At 45.7% G+C, this 21,585-nt stretch overlaps 1 protein-coding gene across 23 annotated transcripts in view; it reads right to left on the bottom strand.

Annotated features, from left to right (window-relative positions):
• RBFOX1 (RNA binding fox-1 homolog 1) overlaps positions 1–21,585 on the bottom strand; it is a 1,664,339-nt gene that overhangs the window by 367,718 nt on the left and 1,275,036 nt on the right. The window contains exon 1 of one of the 23 annotated variants that reach the window (XM_053276052.1): positions 13,803–14,537. The exons of 20 other annotated variants lie outside the window; for them this stretch is intronic. In XM_053276052.1, the coding sequence (XP_053132027.1) occupies positions 13,803–13,943 (141 nt within the window). In that variant the 5' untranslated portion in view covers positions 13,944–14,537. Of the gene's footprint in view, positions 1–13,802; positions 14,538–21,585 lie in introns of those variants that run through there. 2 more of the 23 variants (XM_053276055.1, XM_053276050.1) reach the window with 2 other exon arrangements.

Here is a 21,585-nt window from a genome sequence, read left to right as displayed (position 1 = left end):
GGCAGGATGTGTGTTTACATGCATTCAGAATGGGGCCTTCCTGATTCATCCTGAGCAGGATCTAGAATTCACTGAGCAGACATCAAAAAAAACGTGTGAGTGCAGGCATGTGTGCACATAATATGGGCAATCCACACAAAAGTACAATCCACACAAAAGTACATGTGCATATGTACAAAATACAATCCACACAAAAGTACGTGTGCATACAGTATGTATGCACCAAGAGAGATCTGTAAACACAAACAACATACTGTGTGAATAACTCTGTAGTCCATGCATTGAAGGAGGGCCGGGATTGTACTTGGAACATAAGCAGCTGCAGTTGACTGAGTCAGACCTTTGGTCTATCTAGCTCAGTGTTGTCTACTCTGACAGGCAGCATCTCTCCAGGGCTTCAGGCAGGGATTTTTCTCAGCCCTACCTGGAGATGCAGGTAAAGAGATGCACCCTAAAGAGATGCTCAACCACTGAGCTTCGGTCCCCCCCCCCACTCAGTGTGTCTTACCCCTCCCCTCCGCATCTGCAGGATATGCACGTAGACCCTGAATTACCAACGTGCAAACCACTCTGTCTATACACTGCGGTGTTTGTCATGGCCCACATGCTGGCATTCTTAACAGACAGCCATTGGGCATGGTGAGGGGTTCGGCCTGGAGAGTACATTTGTGACCTCACCCCCTCCATGCACTGACTGTAATGCCAGAACAGGGCTTTTGTCATGCACTCAAAGGCCTAAGGTTCTCACACACAGCCTCACATCATCATTTATTTATTTATTTGATTCAGGGTGCAGATATGCAGAGGACAGGATGGGTGAGTTCTCAGTAGCTCCCAAGGAATTATAGTGTCCTAGTCCACCAATCCAGTAGTACCATGCAGATACCTATTCCCACATAGGCGTGAGTCATTCTCTCCTATGGCATCCCTAGACATCATCATAGTTATAGAATAAGCAAGAGGGTTCTGAAAGCATGCTTTCCATCCAACATTTTGACAAGTTATGATTTTACCAGCATGCCTGTACAGCTTTCTTTTCTTCTGAAGTCCACCAAATTAGTTGAATGTGTTTACATTTCACACAGCATTCCCCCACAAGTACATAAATAGGACACGTTTTCAAGCAATGACACAGAACATCTATTCTTCAGTGTGTACCCACCACTTTCAATCAATTTTGTTTGTTTGTTTGTAAAGACTCTGGGATCCCCCATCCCACAAAAGAAACCTTTATCTCAACAGCCTACAAAACACAATACAAGGCAAGGCCGATTCTCCAGGTAAGATGGAAACTAAAGATCCACAGAATTGTGAATATTAGTATAAGAATAGATCAGAATATCCACAGTCAAAAATACGTGACAAAAAAGCAGAGGAAGGTGAAATAGTGTTATATGTTGGGAATGAAGCCTGAAGATCAAATTGGAGAAAAGTGCAAGGGCTATATTAAGACTTGACTTTTGTTCAGCAACTCATTACCACCCTGGAAAGACAGAATAATATTAAACATCTGCATTTCAGTTCTCCCTATGGCCAATGATTTTTTGAACCTACCTCTTTTCATAAATTATGTTAACTACATGGGGGGGGGGGTTTACAGGAGCCTGTGTGCTGTCCAAGGTCCTGGTGCTCTTGTGTGCCCTCCAAGGTCCTGAGGCTCCTTTGTGCTGCCCAAGATCTTGGTGTTCTTGTGTGCCCTCCAAGGTCCTGGTGCTCTTGAGTGCTGTCCAAGGTCTGGATGCTCTTGTGTGCCATCCAAGGTCCGGATGCTCTTGTGTGCTGTCCAAGGTCCTGAGAGCTGGTCTTGTGGTAGCAGGCATGACTTGTCCCATTAGCTAAGCAGGGTCTGCCCTGGTTGCATTTGAATGGGAGACCACATGTGAACACTGTAAGATATTTCCCTCAGGGGATGGAGCCGCCACTCTGGGAAGAGCAGAAAGTTCTAAGTTCCCTCCCTGGCTTCTCCAAGATAGGGCTGAAAGAGATTCGTGCCTGCAACCTTGGAAAAGCCGCTGCCAATCTGTGTAGACAATACTGAGCTAGATAGACCAATGGTCTGACTCAGTATATGGCACCTTCCTATGTTCCTGATGCTCTCTTCCCACTCTGCATTTCCAGGGCTTCTGATTGAGCAAAGAGTCAATTGTATGTGCATAGCCAGATTGTGTAAGCATCTTCTATGCAGACATCCAAGGTGGGAAGCAGGTAGCATGCATATTTCTGCCCTCCCCATCCATGTGTTCAACATAACGTACCCAAAGTGTGACTGGGTCAGACCACTGGCCATGATTGGCAATTATTCTCTAGGGTGGAGGCTCATAGAACCAGAGATTTCATTAGAACCTCTCAGCACACTAGCAAGCTCTCAATATGTGACTCCTCATTAATTAAATGTGCTGGTGGGTTGCACATGGGGAAGAAGTGGAGGAGAAAGCAAACTATATGGTAGTTGGTGTCTCCACACTAAGATCTCTGAACCAAAGAGATGAGTCACTCTAATTTAGATCCCTTTTTAAACCAATCACAGACAACCCAGAATGAAGCAATAGACTAACAGAACTGACTACTGCAATGCGCTCTATATAGGACTGCTTTTGTACTCAGTCCAGAAACTGCACTTGGTGCACACTGCAGCAGTCAGGTTGGTCTCTAGGTCAACTTGAAGAGACCATATCACTCCTATATTAAGAGAAGTACACTGGGTACCAATACGTTTCCGGGCAAAATTCAAAATGCTAGTTATAGCCTGCACATCCCTAAACAGCTTAGGCCCAGGGTATTTAAGAAAACATCTTCTTTGCTGTGAGCCCACCATCCACTGAGATCATCCAGAGAGGTCTGTCTGCAGTTGCCACTGGCTTGTCTTGTGGCTACTCAGGGGCAGACCTTCTCTGTGGCCTCCCCGAGCCTTTGGAATGTGCAGAAACTTGAAACTTAAATTGCGGAAACTTTGGAACTTGCTGAATCAAGAGCTTCCCCATCTCTGAATGTTTTTAAAAAGAACCCCAAGACACATTTATTCACCCAAGCTTTTAACTAGATTGTAGCATTTAGCTTGTTTTAAAACTGTTTAGATGCCCTGATGTGTCTATACCTACAAAGATCAGAATCATTCAGACAATGGTTTTTCCGGTGACATTTTATGGATGCGAAAGCTGGACTTTGAAGATGCAAGATAGAAAAAAAGTATTGATGCTTTTGAACTTTGGTGCTGGAGAAGACTTTTGAGGATACCATGGACAGCCAGGAAAACAAACAAATGGATCCTAGAACAAATCAATTCAGAATTTTCACTCAAAGCACAAATGACCAGGTTCAAACTGTCATACTTCTGACACATTATGTGAAAACCCAGCTCCCTTGAGAAGTCCATAATGCTGGGAAAGGTTGAAGGAAAGAGAAGAGGATGACCAGCAGCAGGGTGGATGGACTTGATTACAACAGCAATGAAAGCACCACTGAGAGACCTTAAAGGCCAAGTTGAAGACAGATCATCCTGGAGAGAATCTATCTATGTGGTTGCTAAGAGTCAACACCAACTTGATGGCACTTAATCAATCAATCAAAACTGTTTAAAATGTTTTAATTCTTGTTATGTTTGCTGTAAACTTCTCATAGGTGTGGATTTGGAGCAGTATACAGATATACTTAATTAATTTATTAATAAACTTACTTAATGTCAGAAATCAATCACCTTCCAACTTCTACTAACACCATGACTATTTATTTCAAAAAGCCTAACTTCAGTGATAGTACCTCCAGGTGTTTGGGTTACCTTAAGAACATAAGAACAGCCCTGCTGGATCAGGCCTAAGGCCCATCTAGTCCAGCATCCTGTTTTACACAGTGGCCCACCAGACACCTTTGGGAAGACCACAGGCAAGAGGTGAGGGCATGCCCTCTCTCCTGCTGTTACTTCCCTGCAACTGGTACTCAGAGGCATCCTGCCTCTGAGGTTGAAGGTGGCCTATAGCCCTCCAACTAGCAGTCATTGATGGACCTCTCCTCTATTACCTTCCATTATCTGTTTCAGAATTTCACCAAGTCCCAAATAAGGAAGGACACACAACCAGGGTTACCATTTGGCTTCCAAACCAGAAGCCCTGCAAGGCCAAGGAAAGTGACTGATCTCCCACTCCTGAGGGCGGTTTGGAATAAAACAGGCACAGAGGGAAACGAGCTTCGTCATCAACCACTCCTCAAAAAAATGGCAACAACTCCTCTTGCCCGCGATGCAAATTAATTCTATAAATAATAATGAAGAACAGCCACTCGCAGGGAGCTGACAAAACCCAAAAGGAGATAGAATTGCCTCCTTACCAAAGCCCTCCGCTCTCAAGATACTTCGAGCTGAATTAAACAAGTGTTCTGAGCTGTGAGTCCTTTACCTGTCCCTGCCAGTGGAACAGCAGCTTCTTTTCCCCCGCTGATCTCGCTCTTATCTTCCCAAGCAGGCTGTGACCTCCTTAACTGATCCTTTTCTTATTATTATATTTTTCCCTCGCCTTGCCTTTCCCATTCTGGTACTTAAAAGACAGGGGACACTTCGCGGAAGCAACTTCCTTCGTGCGATTGTGGCGGAGAAATGACCCCGCTTGACAGAGCTGGAGTCAAAATACCCCAGCTAGCTATTATTCAAGTGGAGAAAACAGGCAGCTCTTGATCTCTTCAAAAGCTACTTTGCATTAGGCAGCTCATGAGAGCGGGTGTGTGTGTAATACAACGAAATTGTCCAAGAGCAAAGCATAAAGAGCCTTTAATAAATGGTGAACACCCCGATTCCCCTCTCAAATGTGAACCCAGAGGTTTACCGATGAACATCAAATAACCTTGTGTCCATTAATTAAAGCAAACAGCTCACCAGGACATCACTCAGTAAATCTGCATGAATGGTTATCTTGGACATCCACCACCTTCACATCTTCCCGCTCCTTTGGATGATGAAATTTCCTGAGCGCCGCACTGCCCCCTTAGGTACAAAACGCATTAACCCGACTGAGTGTGTGGTATAGCAATTCCCCCTCTCTCTTGCAGAATACTGTAATTTGTCTGACAAAATACAGTGATTTTACCCTACTGATAACAACTAAACAAGCATTCGGCTTCCTCGCGGGGCCAGCCAGGCAGGTTAAATGAATCAGAAAAGCTGAATGGGTGGGGGCGACATTGTCTGCCTTTAGTCCACGAGCTACTGGACAATTATTTCAAGGCCCAGCTGTAGGGAACGGGATGGGGGGGGGCAGGGGGGAGAGAAGCAGATGGCAAATGAGAATCGGTCATACAGGTTCCATGCCAGTCATGCACACAGAAGAAGCATTTTGGAGGTTCTCACGCCAACGTCGCCTTGAAATAGCACACTGGGAAAGAAAACGGCACAAGGGCATCCGTTTGTAAGTGAACAGGGGCTCTGAGTTCTCATGAGCTCCAAGTTGGAGTCCATAATGCAACGGAAAAGGCTGCATTCGGGATACCGGACAGATTCACCACCACACAGAAGAGACATCCATTGAAGCTATTCACACACACAGGCAAAACTGGGCAAAGGAAGACCAGCCCAGTTTTGTCTGGATCGTGCCCAATCCCAGCAATGCCACAATGGCAAACCCACCAACGGAGCCCCCTTAAGAACATAGGAAGCTGCCATATATGGAGTCAGACCATTGGTCGATCTAGCTCAGTATTGTCTTCCCAGACTGGCAGCGGCTTCTCCAAGGTTGCAGGCAGGAGAATCTCTCATCCCCAGGATGGATTTGATTTAAATCAAACTGATTTAAATCACGATTTAAATCACGATTTAAATCACTAGCAGGGTGGATTTAAATTTAAAAAATCCGATTTAAATCAAAAAAATCTGATTTTTTTTATTTTTTTAAAAAAATCATTGATTTTTATCCACCCTGCTAGTGATTTAAATCATGATTTAAATCAGTTTGATTTAAATCAAATCCACCCTGCTCAGCCCTATCTCAGAGATGCTGCCAGGGAGGGAACCTGGGACCCACCACATGCAAGCAGGCAGATGCTCTTCCCAGAGCCCCTCCATCCCCTAAGGGGAATATCTTGCAGCACTCACACAGATAGTCTCCCATTCGAATGCAAACCAGGGCAGACCCTGCTTAGCAAGTGGGGCAGTTCACGCTTGCTGCCACAAGGCCAGCTCTCCTCCCCCTCTTGGGCTCATTAGTCACAAACAAAATGTATTGCTCATCTTGTAAAGAAATATTGGATGGAGGAGGCCATCACTCAGTGGGAGAACACGTGGTCTGCATGTTGAAGCTCCCAGCTCCAATGCTGGGCATCTCTCCTTCCAAAGCACCTTGGGTTTCAAGGCTGCCAAATGCCCATTTGTACCCAAGACCTTGGAGAACCACTTGCCATCAGAATAGACTCTACTGGAGTAGCTTAATGACTCAGGAAAACATGGATCAGTGTAGGACAGTATGCCACAAGACGGAAACAACAACAACAACAAAACCAAAAAGCTGCTTTATAGCAAGGATCTTACTCCTACTATCAAAGCTCTTTGGGATTCCCTTAAGATTGTAATGTAGGTAGCACCACCCAACCATGCAGCTGGCACTTTACATGGTGAAATGAGCAAAAGAAAGGTCCATGTCTAGATGGAAGAGCTTGCCATCAGAGCGAACATTGATGCCGGCGCTGGGTGACATCTGGCCTCACAAAGTGGGTCACAAGCAAAGTCGCACTTGAGCAGAGGTGGGCCAACCTGGCCTTCCAGCTGTTGCAGAACCACTCCATAATCGTGGCTGGGAACTGTAGTTCAAGGACAGCGGGAGGGACAAGTTTGCCCAACTGTGCGCTAGGGCAAAACAGAGCTGCACTGAAAAAGGAGGATTTGCGCAATTCCGCAAAGGCTCTACACCGACCTTGAGCAAATGTGATCGTTAAAACAAAGGAGATGTGCCACAGGTTGGAAAGGGCAGTAGTCTGGGATGTTCCACACCTGGGCCATGGAGGGGGGGGGGCTGCAGAGGGGAGGGCCACAGTTACCTATCATTCAGTGTTGCAGCCGCTGCTGCCCTGATCTCCACCACAAAGCCATCTTGAAAACCAATTAAATTAGAATCAGTCTAATAACATCATCATCCAGTTCCTGTAATCCCTGGGATGGGCATGCACGAGAGTGGTCATTAGGAAGGAGAGCTGGTCTTGTGTTAGCAAGCATGAGTGGTCCCCTTTGTGAAGCAGGGTTTGCCCTGGCTTGAATTTGAATGGGAGACTACATTTGTGAGGACTGGGAGGTATTCCCCCTTGGGGATGGGACCACTCTGGGAAGAACATCTGAGGTTCCAAGTTCCCTTCCTGGCAGCATCCCCAAGATAGGGCTGAGAGAGATTCCTGCCGGCTTCATTGGAGAAGCTGCTACCAGTCTGTGTAGACAATACTGAGCTAGATAGAACAAGGGTCTGACTCGGTAGAAGGCAGCTTCCTATGTCCCTGTGTCATTATACTGTGTCACAGCCGGCAAAGGGAAGTCAGCTGAAGCAGTGAGCAGGGCTGGCGGAGACCAGTGGTGGGCACCGGTGGTGCCAGGTGTGTAGGGGGCTGCAGTAGCAGAGGTGGAGATCCACCAAGAAATCTAAGCATGCCACTATGCTAACTGGGCAAACCCCTGATAACTTGGCAAAGAGGCGCCTTTTAAACGTGGTGATTCTCTTTATTGAGCAGGGGGAGAGTAACTGGCCCTATCCACCCCCAGCACAGTACTTCCAGTGACTGTTGCTGGTGTCTATCTTATGTTTCGTTTTAGAATGTGAGCCCTTTGGGGACAGGGAGCCATCTTATTTATTTGTTGTTTCTCTTTGTAAACCGCCCTGAGCTATTTTTGGAAGGGCAGTGTAGAAATCGAAACAACAACAACAACAACAACAACATGCCACTGGAAAGGAAATCAGGTGGCCTGGGACACTTCCAAATTTCCAGTTTTGCTTTAGATAAAATCTTGGTGGCAATCCTAGGTTTCCGATGCCCAAGAAAATACCTGTCAGAAGCCATCAGGAGTTGAAGAAAATGCCATTAGCTGCAGAAGTGTGACTCACGGCAGGATCCTTAGCCACAACATTCGTGGTCCCAGGCAATATACTGCAGATGGTTTTGTTACCTATGGACCTGGACATGTTGCTGAAATAATTACAGGGGAGACAGACCACTCCAGTACGGACATTGTTTTCTTGAGCCATTATCTGTGCCGCAAACTACTTTCTAGTTAAAGACAAAGCAGGTGGATATTGAAGTTTCAGTCCAATTGCTTTCGATCTGCTGGTGTCCGGCATGAGAAATGGCTCCATTTAAGAAGAATTACCCTTTGTACAAATCACTTCACTATTTAAAACAAACCACATGCATCATCATTAAGTGGGGGTGGGGATTTACCAACCGTATGATATTGACAATGGCGTGGCTGCCCTATGGGATGGAATTGAATATGGTGCAACAAAAGTTGACTTCGCTAGTCTATGCAATGGGATATGGGCTGGGTGGTATGAAAAGGCCTTCTTGTACATTGCTGTACAATATAGGAAAGGCTTCCTGGCTTTGTTCATGTGAACTCCTGTTGCAAGGGGTTAATATTCAGCTGTACACAGGGACATAGGAAGCTGCCTTCCACTGAGTCAGACCATTGGTCCATTGAGCTCAGGATTATCTACACAGACTGGCAGCGGCTTCTCCAAGGTTGCAGGCAGGAGTCTCTCAGCCCTATATTGGAGAAGCCTAGATGCTCTTGGAACCTAGATGCTCTTCCCAGAGCGGCTCCATCCCCCGAGGGGAATCTCTTACAGTGCTCACATTCTAGTCTCCCTTTCATATGCATCCAGGGTGGACCCTGCTTAGCTAAGGGGACAAGTCATGCTTGCTACCACAAGACCAGCTCTCCTCTCAAGTAGTATAGGGTTCTGCCAGATATTCTCCACAAAATATCTGGCAGATATTCTGTATCAGAAGTAGCAGTTACACACTCTTGGTCTATCATTGTTTAACTTATTTTAATGTTTTAACTTGGTTTTAATCTGGCTGGTTTTTTAAAAAATTGTAAACTGCCCGAGACGTATGTTTTGGGTGGTATACAACTATGCTAAACTAACTAACTAACGAACGAACCAACCAACCAACCAACCAACCATGTCTTGGAGATACCAGGGAGAGAACTTGGAACCTTCTGCCTGCAAATATGCAGATGCTCTTCCCAGAGTGGCCCCGTCCACTGAAGGGAATACCTCACAGTGCTCACACATGTAGAAGCTCTTCTCATGATCCACGAGAAACGCTTCTGTTGGGCTTGCAGGGAGAGCGGGCTTAGCCCACTCTCCTCGCAAACAAGCAGCCACTTGTAGCAGGGCAGCCAGGTTGGCCACCCACATGGCTGCCGGCTCCGTCACGGAGCTGGTGGGGGGCATGGGGATTGGGGCCACAAAGCCCCCGGAAGTTCCAGGATGCCACACATGAGTTTACGGGGCATCCTGGAGAGACCCCTGAGCCCGGGAGGCTGATTGCAGCCTCCCAGTCAGGGGTCTACTCGTGTGTCGCTGTGCACTACGCACTCGCTCCGTTAATCTCATTTAAGGGGAGGGGGAATTAGGCAGGCTAGCCACCTTGGGAGCACCGGGCTTGCCTGTGATCCCGTAGCCCGCTTTCCAGTGATTGTGGAAATAGCTTCGTAGTCTCCTATTCAAATGCAAACCAGGGTAGTTGCTGCTTAGCAAAGGGGACCAAAGGAGTGTCTGGAAACAAAGGTTGTTATTTATCTACTAAGGTAAAAAGGTAAAGTGTGCCGTCAAGTTGATTCCAACTCCTGGTGCCCACAGAGCCCTGTGGATGTCTGGTGGAATACAGGAGGGGTTGACCATTGCCTCCTCCCGCGCAGTATGAGATGATGCCTTTAACCATCATCTTATATTGCTGCTGCCCGATATAGTACCAGTGGGGATTCAAAACAGCAACCTTCTGCTTGTTAGTCAGGCATTTCCCTGCTGCACCACTTAAGGCTGAAACTATATGGGATAAGAAACATGGAATCTAAGTTTTACAAATTTTATTCAAATTCTTGAAGGACTAACATATAGCTCCATAATTCTTTCCTACACACTTGCATCTGTAGGATATTCTCTGATTAAATCCTAATAGTGAAGAACATCTTTGGAAGACAGCGACAGTAATCCTACACACAATTACTTGGCAAGAAGTCTCATTGAAATTAGTGGCACTTGCTTGAGAGTAAACATTCCTAGGATCTATGTGAACATGTACTAAGAGATTTGGTAACATTGTTGACTGGTGGATTACACTGCTTTTCCACCAGTCCCCTAGTTGGATGTCAACCACAGTCTTTGATTTCTCCCCTTTCTTCCTTTTAATGAGTACTTTGCTTTTTGCTTATCTACAATACACACAAGGCCTATGAGCCAGGCTTCGGAATTTAACTATTTCATCAGACAAGCTTTCCAGCCTATATGCATAAGCTGCCACCTGTGATGGAATTCCTTCAAGAATCTCTGTGCAGCATTAGTGACTTTGCCATTAGCACAGAGCCAGCGATTGTGATGACATCTTTCAAAAGCATTCCAGTGAATACACAGAGAAACTATCAACTAAACAGGCAATGCATTGCAATTGTAAACAACACACACACACACACACACACACATTTTCCAAAGGGGGCTAAAGAAGATGCCACTAGCCATCCTAGTCCAGACGAGCTAAATATATTTCCTGAGCCAGGAAGGAAAGAAGGAATCAACTTCTTAAACTACATAGTTGGTAGCAAGACGTATGTTCTGAATCCATTCATCCACAAGAAGGGGAGAACTGAGGCATGGCTGACACAAAATGTTGAAAGCATGGAATGACATGTCAGCAAAATACTATTTTTGGGGGGGGGGGCAGTAATTGTGATTTAAGTAATAGCCAAGCAGATTACCAGCACAAAAGTCAAAGAACGTCTTGAGAGACCTCCAGTGTCTAAGCTTTAGCAAAAGAATGTGAGCGACATCTAGGTAGCATTCTTATGTTTGCTACTCAGCACTAATATGTGTTGAGAAAACCTATGGGATTTTGAAAGAAATCTTCCACAAGTCTAATGGTTTAACACATATACCAGAAGGGACATTTGTCTTATATGATTTCCTTTCCTTCGCCAAACAAACCCATATGCGACCCCTGTAAGATTCTGAATAACAATTTCCCCTTGATAAGTGGGATGAGAACTTGCAAGAGGAAAAATACATAGCCAATATGATGGGAATAGATAGGAACAAATATAGTCAATATGATGGGAATCGATTGTGTGGTCTGGGCATGGAAGGGGCCATCGTTGATCCTTCATGCCTATCCAAACTATAGAGTTCCAATATGCATTTGCAAACTCAGAAATGTATTTTTGATACAACCCACCCACAATCTATTTTTTTGAGGGAGAGGACAATTTTATAAGAAGAAAGCCAAGGAGAAAAGGAGGCTGAACAGCACAGACTTCCAAAGCAGAAAGTGAATCTGCAAAAGGGGTTAAGAAAACCTTTCAAGAGACTCTCCCAAATGCCTTGTGGTGGCTTCACATCTTTTGTCTCTGGCAGAATGGAAGCAGCTGAATCCGCTTCTCCGAAGCCATCATTAGGTCTGCATAGATTCTTTTACATCAGAAAGCAGCACTGTACTGAGATGGCAATTGCATAAGGCTGTTGTAATTCAGTGCATGGAGGCAATATGATCCCCAGCTCCCTCTGCGTCCCCTCCTTCCACTCCCCCCACCTCATATTTATGTAATCCTTTTTGCTGGTCCTTGTGTGGCCGGCTTGACCTCTCCCCTCAAGTCACAGCTAGCTACCTTTTATTCAAAAGCTAGCTCCTGAATGTTTCAACTGCTGCCTGGAAAAGTTCAAGCAACACCGGTTGGAAAGAGGAATGCCACCCACCCTCCCTTGTATAACCATGTAGGAAGACAACTATCGCTAAGGGTGATTCCCAAAGCAACTCATTTGAAAGACACACGGAAGGCAAGTTAGCAGGTTCAGAACTTTGACAAACAGGGCAAAGCTTTGCCTGTCAACCTGGCACAAAGTTGCACTGCGTGCAGTGGGGCGTACCCCTGAATTTGTTCAAGATTTCCCACCTAAGATTTAACAAAAACAAACAGACACACTCACCGCTTCAGTATGCTGATTGCTAGTTAACTGCAAACACATATAACTTTCCTACATACATGCATATTCTGGTAAGTGCACATAGACATTTCAAAAGACTATTTATTTCCGAGCACTACGGAGTGTCCTAAGGACAGGAAACAGACATTCACAAGCACAGCTCAAATTTTATTTCTAAACAGGAGATTTCCATGAAATTCCATGCACACCCTTCCGATATCTGCATTCTGTCCATTTTGATTTAACAAGATGAGCCCTGGCTAGAAATTATGGAGGATTGGAATTACTGCTGCTTGAAATTAAGATACAAAGAGAGACAAAGAAAGAAACTTTAGTGGCTGTTTTGCATGAGTCTGGAAGGCACAGCTAAGCTGCCGTAGTAGCTGAGTGTTAATAGATAAATTCCACTGTACAGTAACTCTGGCGGAGCCGTAGTAAACACAGAATGGGGGGAGATACACTCTCAACAGAATAAATGCAATTAATCATATTTGCATGACAATATATTTTAATCTTGCTTCTATGCAGCCATTGCCCATGCCCTCTATAGTCCTGAGCTCTGCTTCTTACCCACAAATTGGTACATTTTCTCAAGAATTCTAAGCACAAACCTAATTGTCTTTAGATGCCGGCACTGTGAGGCTTAGCTCATTTGCTGGGGAGAAATCCCCCACTGATTTCGGGGGGGGGGTACTTTGGAGTCAGTGGACTCCAGGGCTCTTAGCTTTAGCGCTTTGTGAGCCTCTTTCTCTTTCTGTGATTGTAGGGATTAGAAGCAAGGAAACATAACACTGCTTTCGGAGAAAAGTTGAAAGATTTGTTTAAAAAACCCCTAAGAATAAGGAGTACAAAGAAGAATTAAAGGGAGAGCCATTGATTACTAAGCTGAAGTCAACACACACACACACACACACACACACACACACACACACACACACACACACACACCTCCCCCAATAAAATGCTCATTTACAAATGTCCAGATGATAGGTTTACAAATGCACCCCACAAGTTAACTTCCAGAACTGCCCTAGTCCCATTTGATCTGTGTCTGCATCTTGTTCCAACAAGAACCTCCCATGCTTGATTTTGCGTTTAACCCACACTCCCCAAATTTGCAGTGAGGGCAAGGGCAATTTCAGAAAGACAGCTTGACATCCAGGACCCAGAACAGAATTGTGTGGGGTGGGGGGGGGAGAGCAAAAAAAAGATGTGTCAGCATCAATTCTCTCTATCCTGTTTCTGAAACTCTGCAAGCAAATGCCAGGATGGTGCCCCAACACAGCTGTGCACAGAAGAGATACAAAAGGAGGCAAAGCAGCAAGAAACCGAGCGACATAACCAGACAGATCTATCAAACTCCTGAAATATTTGTGGCGGTACCTAGCGGAGCTGCGGCGTTCTGAACAGAGGCAGAGGACCATGCTCTGGACACATTAATTTGGGGGTTATTAAAATGCATACATCCGCCACCGCGCACCCACGAGAGAGACAATTACAGATTCTATTCAGGCAGAAAGCTTTTTCCAGTCCAGGGGGTTCAGACAATACACAGACAACTAGAGGGGATGACCAAGCCAGGAGAGAAAGAGAGAGAGAGAGGGAGCGGGAGGGAGACAGAGAGACAAAAAAGTTGGTCCGACTTACCTGCTGTAAGTACATGAAAGTCAAGGCACAGGACAGCTGGGGACACATCCCGACATTTGGGAGCGCCACGCAGGTTGCCCCCGTCAGAGGATGTTGCATGTTGCTGCTCAGAAACCGACGGCCAAGTGAGGGGGCTTGCATAAGAGCACGTTGCTCCTGCCTCCTCACTAGAAGCCCGTTCTTTATTTCTCTCTCTCCTACACCCCCCCCTCAACACCACCCCCTCACTCTCTCTCTCTCTCTCACACTCTCTCTCTCTCTTCCGGAGGTCTTTCCCCCCCAGACCACAAAAAGCAGGCCCGAACACTCTTCTGGGGGAATCTTCTGCTGGGGGTGGCTGGCACGACCCTCCCAAACCCCAGTGTCTGAGCCCTATGTTCATTTGTCAAGACAAGGCCATTGGGTGCAATTCTGGCCCCCTACTCCCAGAAAGGAAGGGGGGGAACCCCACAATCGAGAGAGGTGGGAAGAAGGAATGGAGGGAGAGATATTTAATAATGAGAGAGAGAGAGAGAGAGAGAGAGAGAGAGAGAGAGAGAGAGAGAGAACACACAGCCTAGATGCTGAGCTGCTGAAACTCCCCCTCAATGACAGTCAGGGTGTGAAGGGTTTTCTCCGCATTGAAGCTGCTCTCTTGGAGAGAGAGAGAGAGAGAGATATTCAGGGAGACTCCTTCTGGTGCTGCTGATGCTATACTGTTCCTGTCATTTGTCAAATGGGTCCCAGCCAGGGCAGTGTATCTCTTTACCACTCACCAAAATTCAAATAACTGCATTTTTTAAATCCCGAAAGAGAGAGAGAGAGAGAGAGAGAGAGAGAGAGAGAGAGATGCATCACACACAGCCATGAGGTTTGGGCAATTAATGACACTGCCCAGCTGGGACCCAAAAGGCTGTTATGATTCATCACACACACACACACACACACACACACACACACACGGCTCTAGAGTTCTTCCCTCCTCCTTTCCAACACCCACACCTGACAAACAGAAAGGGATTCCCTTATCCGAGCAAGCTCTAGAGTATGGAGAGAAGAGAGTAAGGGGAAAAATCCATGGGTTAAGCCTAGATTCCCAGGAGAAAGTTAAAAACTCCAGAGGAGGTGCACAGATCATTCATAGCTAGCTCTTCCATCTAAAAACACGCACACCACACACACACACACACACATATGACCTGCACACAGATGGACTTTACATGCCTGACTTGTCAGGGAAGGTTGAAACACCCCCCCACTTCCTTTTAAAAAAATGGAGCTATCTAATGTTTGAAGTTCAGTTTGATGTCTGCAAGCAAGAAAAGGAAAACAAAAAATAGAACCCATTTGGCTATCATAGATGGAAAAAAATGTAGATGGTTTTGTAGCTCTCCCCTCCGCTTACCAAATCACTCAGGCTCAGGGTGAGTTGAGATTTTGTTTAAAAAAAAAAAAGGATAATCTAATATGGATTCAGATCAAAATCTGACAAACAGAATACAGGCACTAAAATTTCAGAGCCTTAAAAAGATTATATGTGTATATATCCCAGATCCTTTTATTTCCATAATATCCTTTGCACTTTCCCCCTTCTGCATTTTCATAGAAGCTTGTAAAAAATCATTAACTGCTGTGAAGTATTAGATTAGGCACTGCAGTGAAAGCTCAAGGAATAAGTCATGTTATGGACAAATTCCTCTTTTTCCCCCTTCCCTGTCCCTAAGAAGAAAATATCCGAACGGCTCTTTTTAACAAAAAACAAAAATATCTCATTTAAGATTATGAAACGTTTTGGAAGGACAATCTATTACAAGAGGCTAATCTGTCAGGTTACATGAGCAAATACCATTAGTCACTGGGGGTGCAAATTCTAATGTTTACTTTTTTTTTGCTTAAGAGAGAGTAATGCGTCTTGCTACAATTAGTATTCAGCTTCTGAAGACTCCCCCCCTTATTTTATGGAGTAATAATTATTCATTAGTACATCTAGATAGTCTTCATGTAATAAAATAGGATGTGGTCTGGAAATTAAATCATTTATGCTCAAAACTTGTCCTTGAGGTCAAATTTCCTTCTTTCCTCCCCATATACATTACTAAGATGTAACAAAAGATACCAGTGTTATATAAAATGAATTCTGACAAATTTATTGAATTATTAATTCTTCAGTAAGAAGGCTCGATCTCAACAAATTACTTAAAGTTTCCTCTCCATTTCCTTTCCTTTTCAAGGTTCTTTTCTGAGACACCGAACTTTGCAAACACTTACAAGCTACCCACACTTTAAAAGCTAATATTTTTACCACGTTGGGATATCTAGAGCCAGGGCTGAACAATATAAACCTACACAAAAATATATTCTGTGTCATTTGTGTGTGTGTGCCTTGCTAATTTGGTAACACAATTCCTCCTTTAAATAAAGTACCCACCCCCACAGCTTCTATTGAACTAAAATGCAAACAGATCACCAGAGGATTCCTGCAATTCAAGCAAAGAGCTCTCAACTTGAAAAGTAATTAGCTGTTGCATAAAGAGACCGTACAGAACCGAGAAAAGCTCCTTCAAAATCTATAGCAATCTCACTTCTATAGCTCCTCCCACATGGCTTCCAAAAGGCCCATTTGCAACCTAAATCTTCCTCTTCCCCAAGAAAAGACGCACATTTAACAAACCCGCACTAGCTATTAAATGCTAAACACAAGGAATGCTCAGACTTACAAAAAGGGGATTTCTCTCACACGCTGGAAAACTCCATGCCTTTGTAGGGTACTGTGAGCTTGAGACACTCAGAGAGCACTGCTACACTCTGCACTGCACAAATTAATTTATAATGCAAAAAGAAGGGGGGAAATTAAAAGGCTACATACGTGCACACAAAAGGAAGGAAGGAAGCAAAAAGCTAGCATAAAGTGAAGTCTCTTATTGTTCCTTTCTCTCCCCCCCCCTCCATTCGATCCCTTTGCCTTAAGCGCTCTCTTGCTCTGACAGGAGTATCTCATCTCTCCCCCCCCCCTCCATCATTTTCCAGCACAGCAAACATGTTATCCAGTAAATGCCCTAAGCTGATAGATTTTCTTTTTTCCCTTTCTTTCCTTTTTTAAAAAAATCTCAGCCCATTTTCAGAAGCAGCCTGATAAATAAAACATGGTCCTTTAATCAGACCCTATCAGAATGTTTAATGAAAAACAAATACGTTGCGTAAGAGACTAATAAACCCAATTGGTCTCTATATTACGCTTTTTGTGTGTGGGGGAAAATCAGACACGGAATGCTCTGCAGCTCAATTGCCTGTGGCAGTCCATTTTCAAAAGCGGAGACCTAAGCAAAAATGGAAGTTAAGAGAGGCGCCCCATCCTGCTGCCCATCAAACTGTTTCTATGGGTGGGGGAAGCAGCTCTTCACGTGCATTTACAAAATTAGTTATGCATTTGTTTCGTGACTCATTGACTGATGAAAGAACACAAGGAAGAGGTTTACGGAAGCAGACCAGAGGTCTTTCAGGACAGGATTCTGTTCCCCATGAAAGTCAACTGGGTGCTTCTGAGGTGCCCACAGATGGGTTAAGAAACCAATCACCGACCCATGTGACTGGACATTGAGTCATGGAGAGGAAGAAAGCACCAAAAGGCAGGTTGCTCTTTCATTTCTGTCAGGTACTAGAGCACTTGCATGTAACGCGGACCCGCGGGTTCCTCATCTCACCCCCAACCCCGCTTTCCTGTCCAAATTTAGCCGTAATGGAAAGCAGGGAGCTGGCAATCGGTGGGACAGCATGAAGGACAGCCCACACAGCCAATCACAGCTGGAGAGAGGGGGGAGTGTCCTCTCTCAACTCCAGTTGAAGGGAACACAGTCTGCAGTTCTGAATTCAGATGGAACACAGGCTACATTGAACCTTGGTTTGGGGGAACAAAACTCACTACGACCCAAGGGTTGAAATTGGAGTTCCAAAGAGAAAACCTCCGGTCGCTTGCATTGCAGAACCCAAGTGCCATGCATTCAGATGTAACGATTGGGAAACCTCTGGCCCCTTAAACTCTGGTTCCGTGTTACATATGGCCAATGATACCACTAAATGATAAATGAATATGGCCAATGATACCACTAAATCATAGGTTTTCTGGTGCTGCAGAAAAGAAAGAGGGACTCTGAATAATCAAAGTACTTCTGTTCCAACCATGAAATCTGTACCTCTGCAGACCTTTACTGTAGAGGCAGTTGGACTCATATTAACATGGGCCATCAGCTCCTCAACATATGATCATGTAGTCACAATAAAGTTTCTTCAACACTTGTACCATCAACAAACAGAAATCCATAGATCAGTACATGGATGGCCGTAAGGCTCTGCTCTTCGCCAACTACTGATTGGGAACTGTCGCCTGTTCTAACACCAGCCCCAGACAATTCAATGACAGAGCTGACAATTCAATAATACTGCTTCAGCAGCATCCTCGTTGATGGCTAGGAGGCCTGTAGGACCAGGTGACCTCAGCAACCAAGAAGGGTCCGGTTGACTCCGTGTAGTTTCTGCTCCAGGCTGAGCAACTGTTCTGAGTAGCAACACCAACTCCTGTACCTTACCCTGCCAATCCAGTGCCTGATCGCTGTCACCAGGTTGACCTCAGCCATATCTTTCAGTCAAGTCCTGAGGATGTGGACAAGCTGCTTGGAGCGGTACAACCTACCACCTGTTCTTTGGATCCTTGCCCAACATTGCTGATTTCATCTTGTAAGGAGGCTGTTGGAGCTGGCCTAGTTGGAATCATTAATACTTCATTAAGGGAGGGCAGGATCCCACCATGTTTGAATGAGGTGGTGGCTATACCCCTCCTTAAGAAGCCCACTCTGGATCCCCTGGTGAGGGACAATTATTGGCCAACCTCACACGGTTGGGTAAGATGATTGAGAAGTAGCTGACCATTTCAAACTGGATTTAGGGCAAGGAATGAGGTTGAGATGGCCCTGGTTGGCCTCATATATGACCTTCGCCAGGGAATTGACAGAGGAAGTGTGACTCTGTTGTTTCTTTTGGATCTCTCATTGGCTTTTCATACGATAGACCATGTAATTCTCCTGCATCGCCTGAGGGATTTGGGGACAGGGAGCACTGATTTAAAGTGGTTCCGCTCCTAAGTCTCAGGTAGATTTCAGATGGTGGTGCTTGTTAACAGAAAGAGAGAGGGCATGCCTTCATTTCTTGCCTGTGGGCTTCCCAGAGGCTTCTGGAGGACCATTGAGTGAAATAGGATGCTGGACTAGATGGGCCTTGAGCCTGATCCAGCAGGGCTGTTCTTATGTCCCCACGCTAGAACCAGGGGTCATCCAATGGAATGGAAGGCCTGGAATTTAGGACCCAAAAAAGGAAGTATTTTTTCCACACAGCACATAATTAATCTATGCAGTTCTCTGCCATGGGATGTGGTGATGACTACTTGCTTGGATGGCCACCTCCAGCCTCAAAGGGAAGATGCCTCTCAATACCAGTTGCAGGGGAGTAACAGCAGGAGAGAGGGTATGCCCTCAGCTCTTGCCTGTGGGCTTCTTGGAGGCCTCTGGTAGGTCACTTTGTGAAACAGGATGCTGGACTAGAGAGGCCTTCTTGGGCCTGAGCCAGCAGGGCTGTTCTTATGTTGGTGATAGTTGCTCTTCAAAACAGGAGCTACTATATGGAGTCCCTGTCAACATAAGCCACAAGGAGGCAGAGTCCTCTGACAGTGACATCATCATCCCCCCCTCGGTAAATGACGGGAGCAGCATGATGAGGATGGGGGTGGAGGGAGAGGGGGCAGAGCCATGCAGTGGGCCAAGGCCACGCCCACTGAGTGTTCCTCAGCTGCTCTTCCCCTACCAGGAAAAAGGGGTGGAGCCAGGTAGCACCATGAGGAGGCGGGGCTTGGGGTCCAAGCCCTGGGATGGGCTGTGCAGGGAGCCTGAATCGAGCCCTGCAGAGTTTCCTCCCTGGCCCTGGACCTCTGATCACTGAAAGCCACCTAGATGGAATCCTTAGCACCATTCTCCAATGCCGAATACCACTCAGCGCTTTTGGAAAGTGTAAGGAGAATATTGCTAACATTAAGTGCCAGCCAACAGGTGATTGGTTTACCAGTTCCAATGTGGCCCCTATTATTGGCGAATATGCTCAAAACATTATGAAGCACTGTCTGAGATGACTCATCAGGAGTTGGCTGAAGGCAGCAGACTCATCCTGCAATTACAGAACAAACAGCGTAATGGGCCAACTCTGGCAATGAGAGTGAAGGCTGAAAGAACGGGAGACCTTAACTATCTTCTCAACATTCCTCCAAAGAGCACAGGGAAGCACACAGAGGGCCATCATAGTTTATCCTCACCACCATCTTGAAAGATGGGTTGGGCTGAGAAAAAGAGTATGGCCAGTGAGATTCAGACCCAAGCAGATTTGAGTTCCCTTTGTCCAAGCTGAGCACTCTCATGAATGGGAGGAGAGCTGGCCTTGTGGTAGCAGGCATCAATTGTCCCCTTTGTTAAGCAGGGTCCACCCTGGTTTTCATTTGAATAGGAGACTACGTGTGTGAGCACAGTGAGATATTCCCTCTTAAGGGAGAGGAGAGCTGGTCTTGTGGTAGCAAGCATGAATTGTCCCCTTAGCTAAGCAGGGTCCACCCTGGTCACATATGAACTAGAAGTCTGAGCACTGTAAGATATTCCCCTTAGGGGATGGAGCCGCTCAGGGAAGAGCAGAAAGTTCCAAGTTCCTTCCCTGGCTTCTCCAAGATAGGGCTGAGAGAGATTCCTGCCTGCAACCTTGGAGAAGCCGCTGCCAGTCTGTGAAGACAATACTGAGCTAGATAGACTAATGGTCTGACTCAGAATATGGCAGCTTCCTATGTTCCTATGATGAGGCCACTCTGGGAAGAGCACCTGCATTCTTGCATGCAGAAATTTCCAAGTTCCCTACCTGGCATTCCCAAGATAGGTTGTTCTGGGAAAAGCACCTGCATGCCTGCAGGTACAAGCTTCCAACTTCCCGCCATTGCATCTCCAAGAAAGGCCTCATCCCCTAAGGGGAACATCTTCCAGTGCTCACATATGCAGTCTCCCATTCAAATGCAAATCAGGGTGGACCCTGCTTAGCAAAGGGGGCAGGTCACTCTGGCTACCACAAGACCTGCTCTCCTTCCACTCATATCACTTGGAAAACATCCTGGAGAACATATTTTGTAAAAGTACAAGAAAAGTCTTCATGAATTGATACTGTTCATCACTCTCCAATCAGCATCAAACTAGGGAGGTAGCTCAGTGCCAAAAGCCCCTTCCCCATATATCACCATTAATGTGTACCAACCCTGTTCTGGTGGGACCCTGACAGATCCACTTACTGCATTGCACTTGATCCTCGGCTGCTCGGCTGAGACGGACGACTAGGGAGCCAATTAGTGTCAATTTGTTAGTGACTGGACTTAGGCTACCAATTTATGTTGTGTATGTGTGTGTGCGCACACACACAAACACACAGAGGGAGTGAAATAAAATGACTTGCACTGGATTTGAATTGGAAACCTCGGAGGTGAAAAGGCTCCCATTTAATGACAATGACCGAGCTGGAGAGATTAGTTGGGGCCCTTACCTCCGCTAGGAACAATCAATGTTTGCACCTTCCCTGTTCCGATTTGGAATGTCAAACTAATCATGCTAGTGGGCTGATGGCTTTAATGATGTCCTGGATCTGCTAGTTATTTCCTGGGTAGGGGCGGTTTGGCAGGAAAGGCAGAGCTTTTGTCCAAGCCTGAAAGTCCAATAGCACCATCTTTTGAAAGAGAGAG

The sequence above is a fragment of the Hemicordylus capensis genome, chromosome 13 (genome assembly GCF_027244095.1).
Source record: "Hemicordylus capensis ecotype Gifberg chromosome 13, rHemCap1.1.pri, whole genome shotgun sequence".
NCBI classification, from domain to species: domain Eukaryota; kingdom Metazoa; phylum Chordata; class Lepidosauria; order Squamata; family Cordylidae; genus Hemicordylus; species Hemicordylus capensis.
This window is presented reverse-complemented; position numbering and strand designations above follow the sequence as displayed.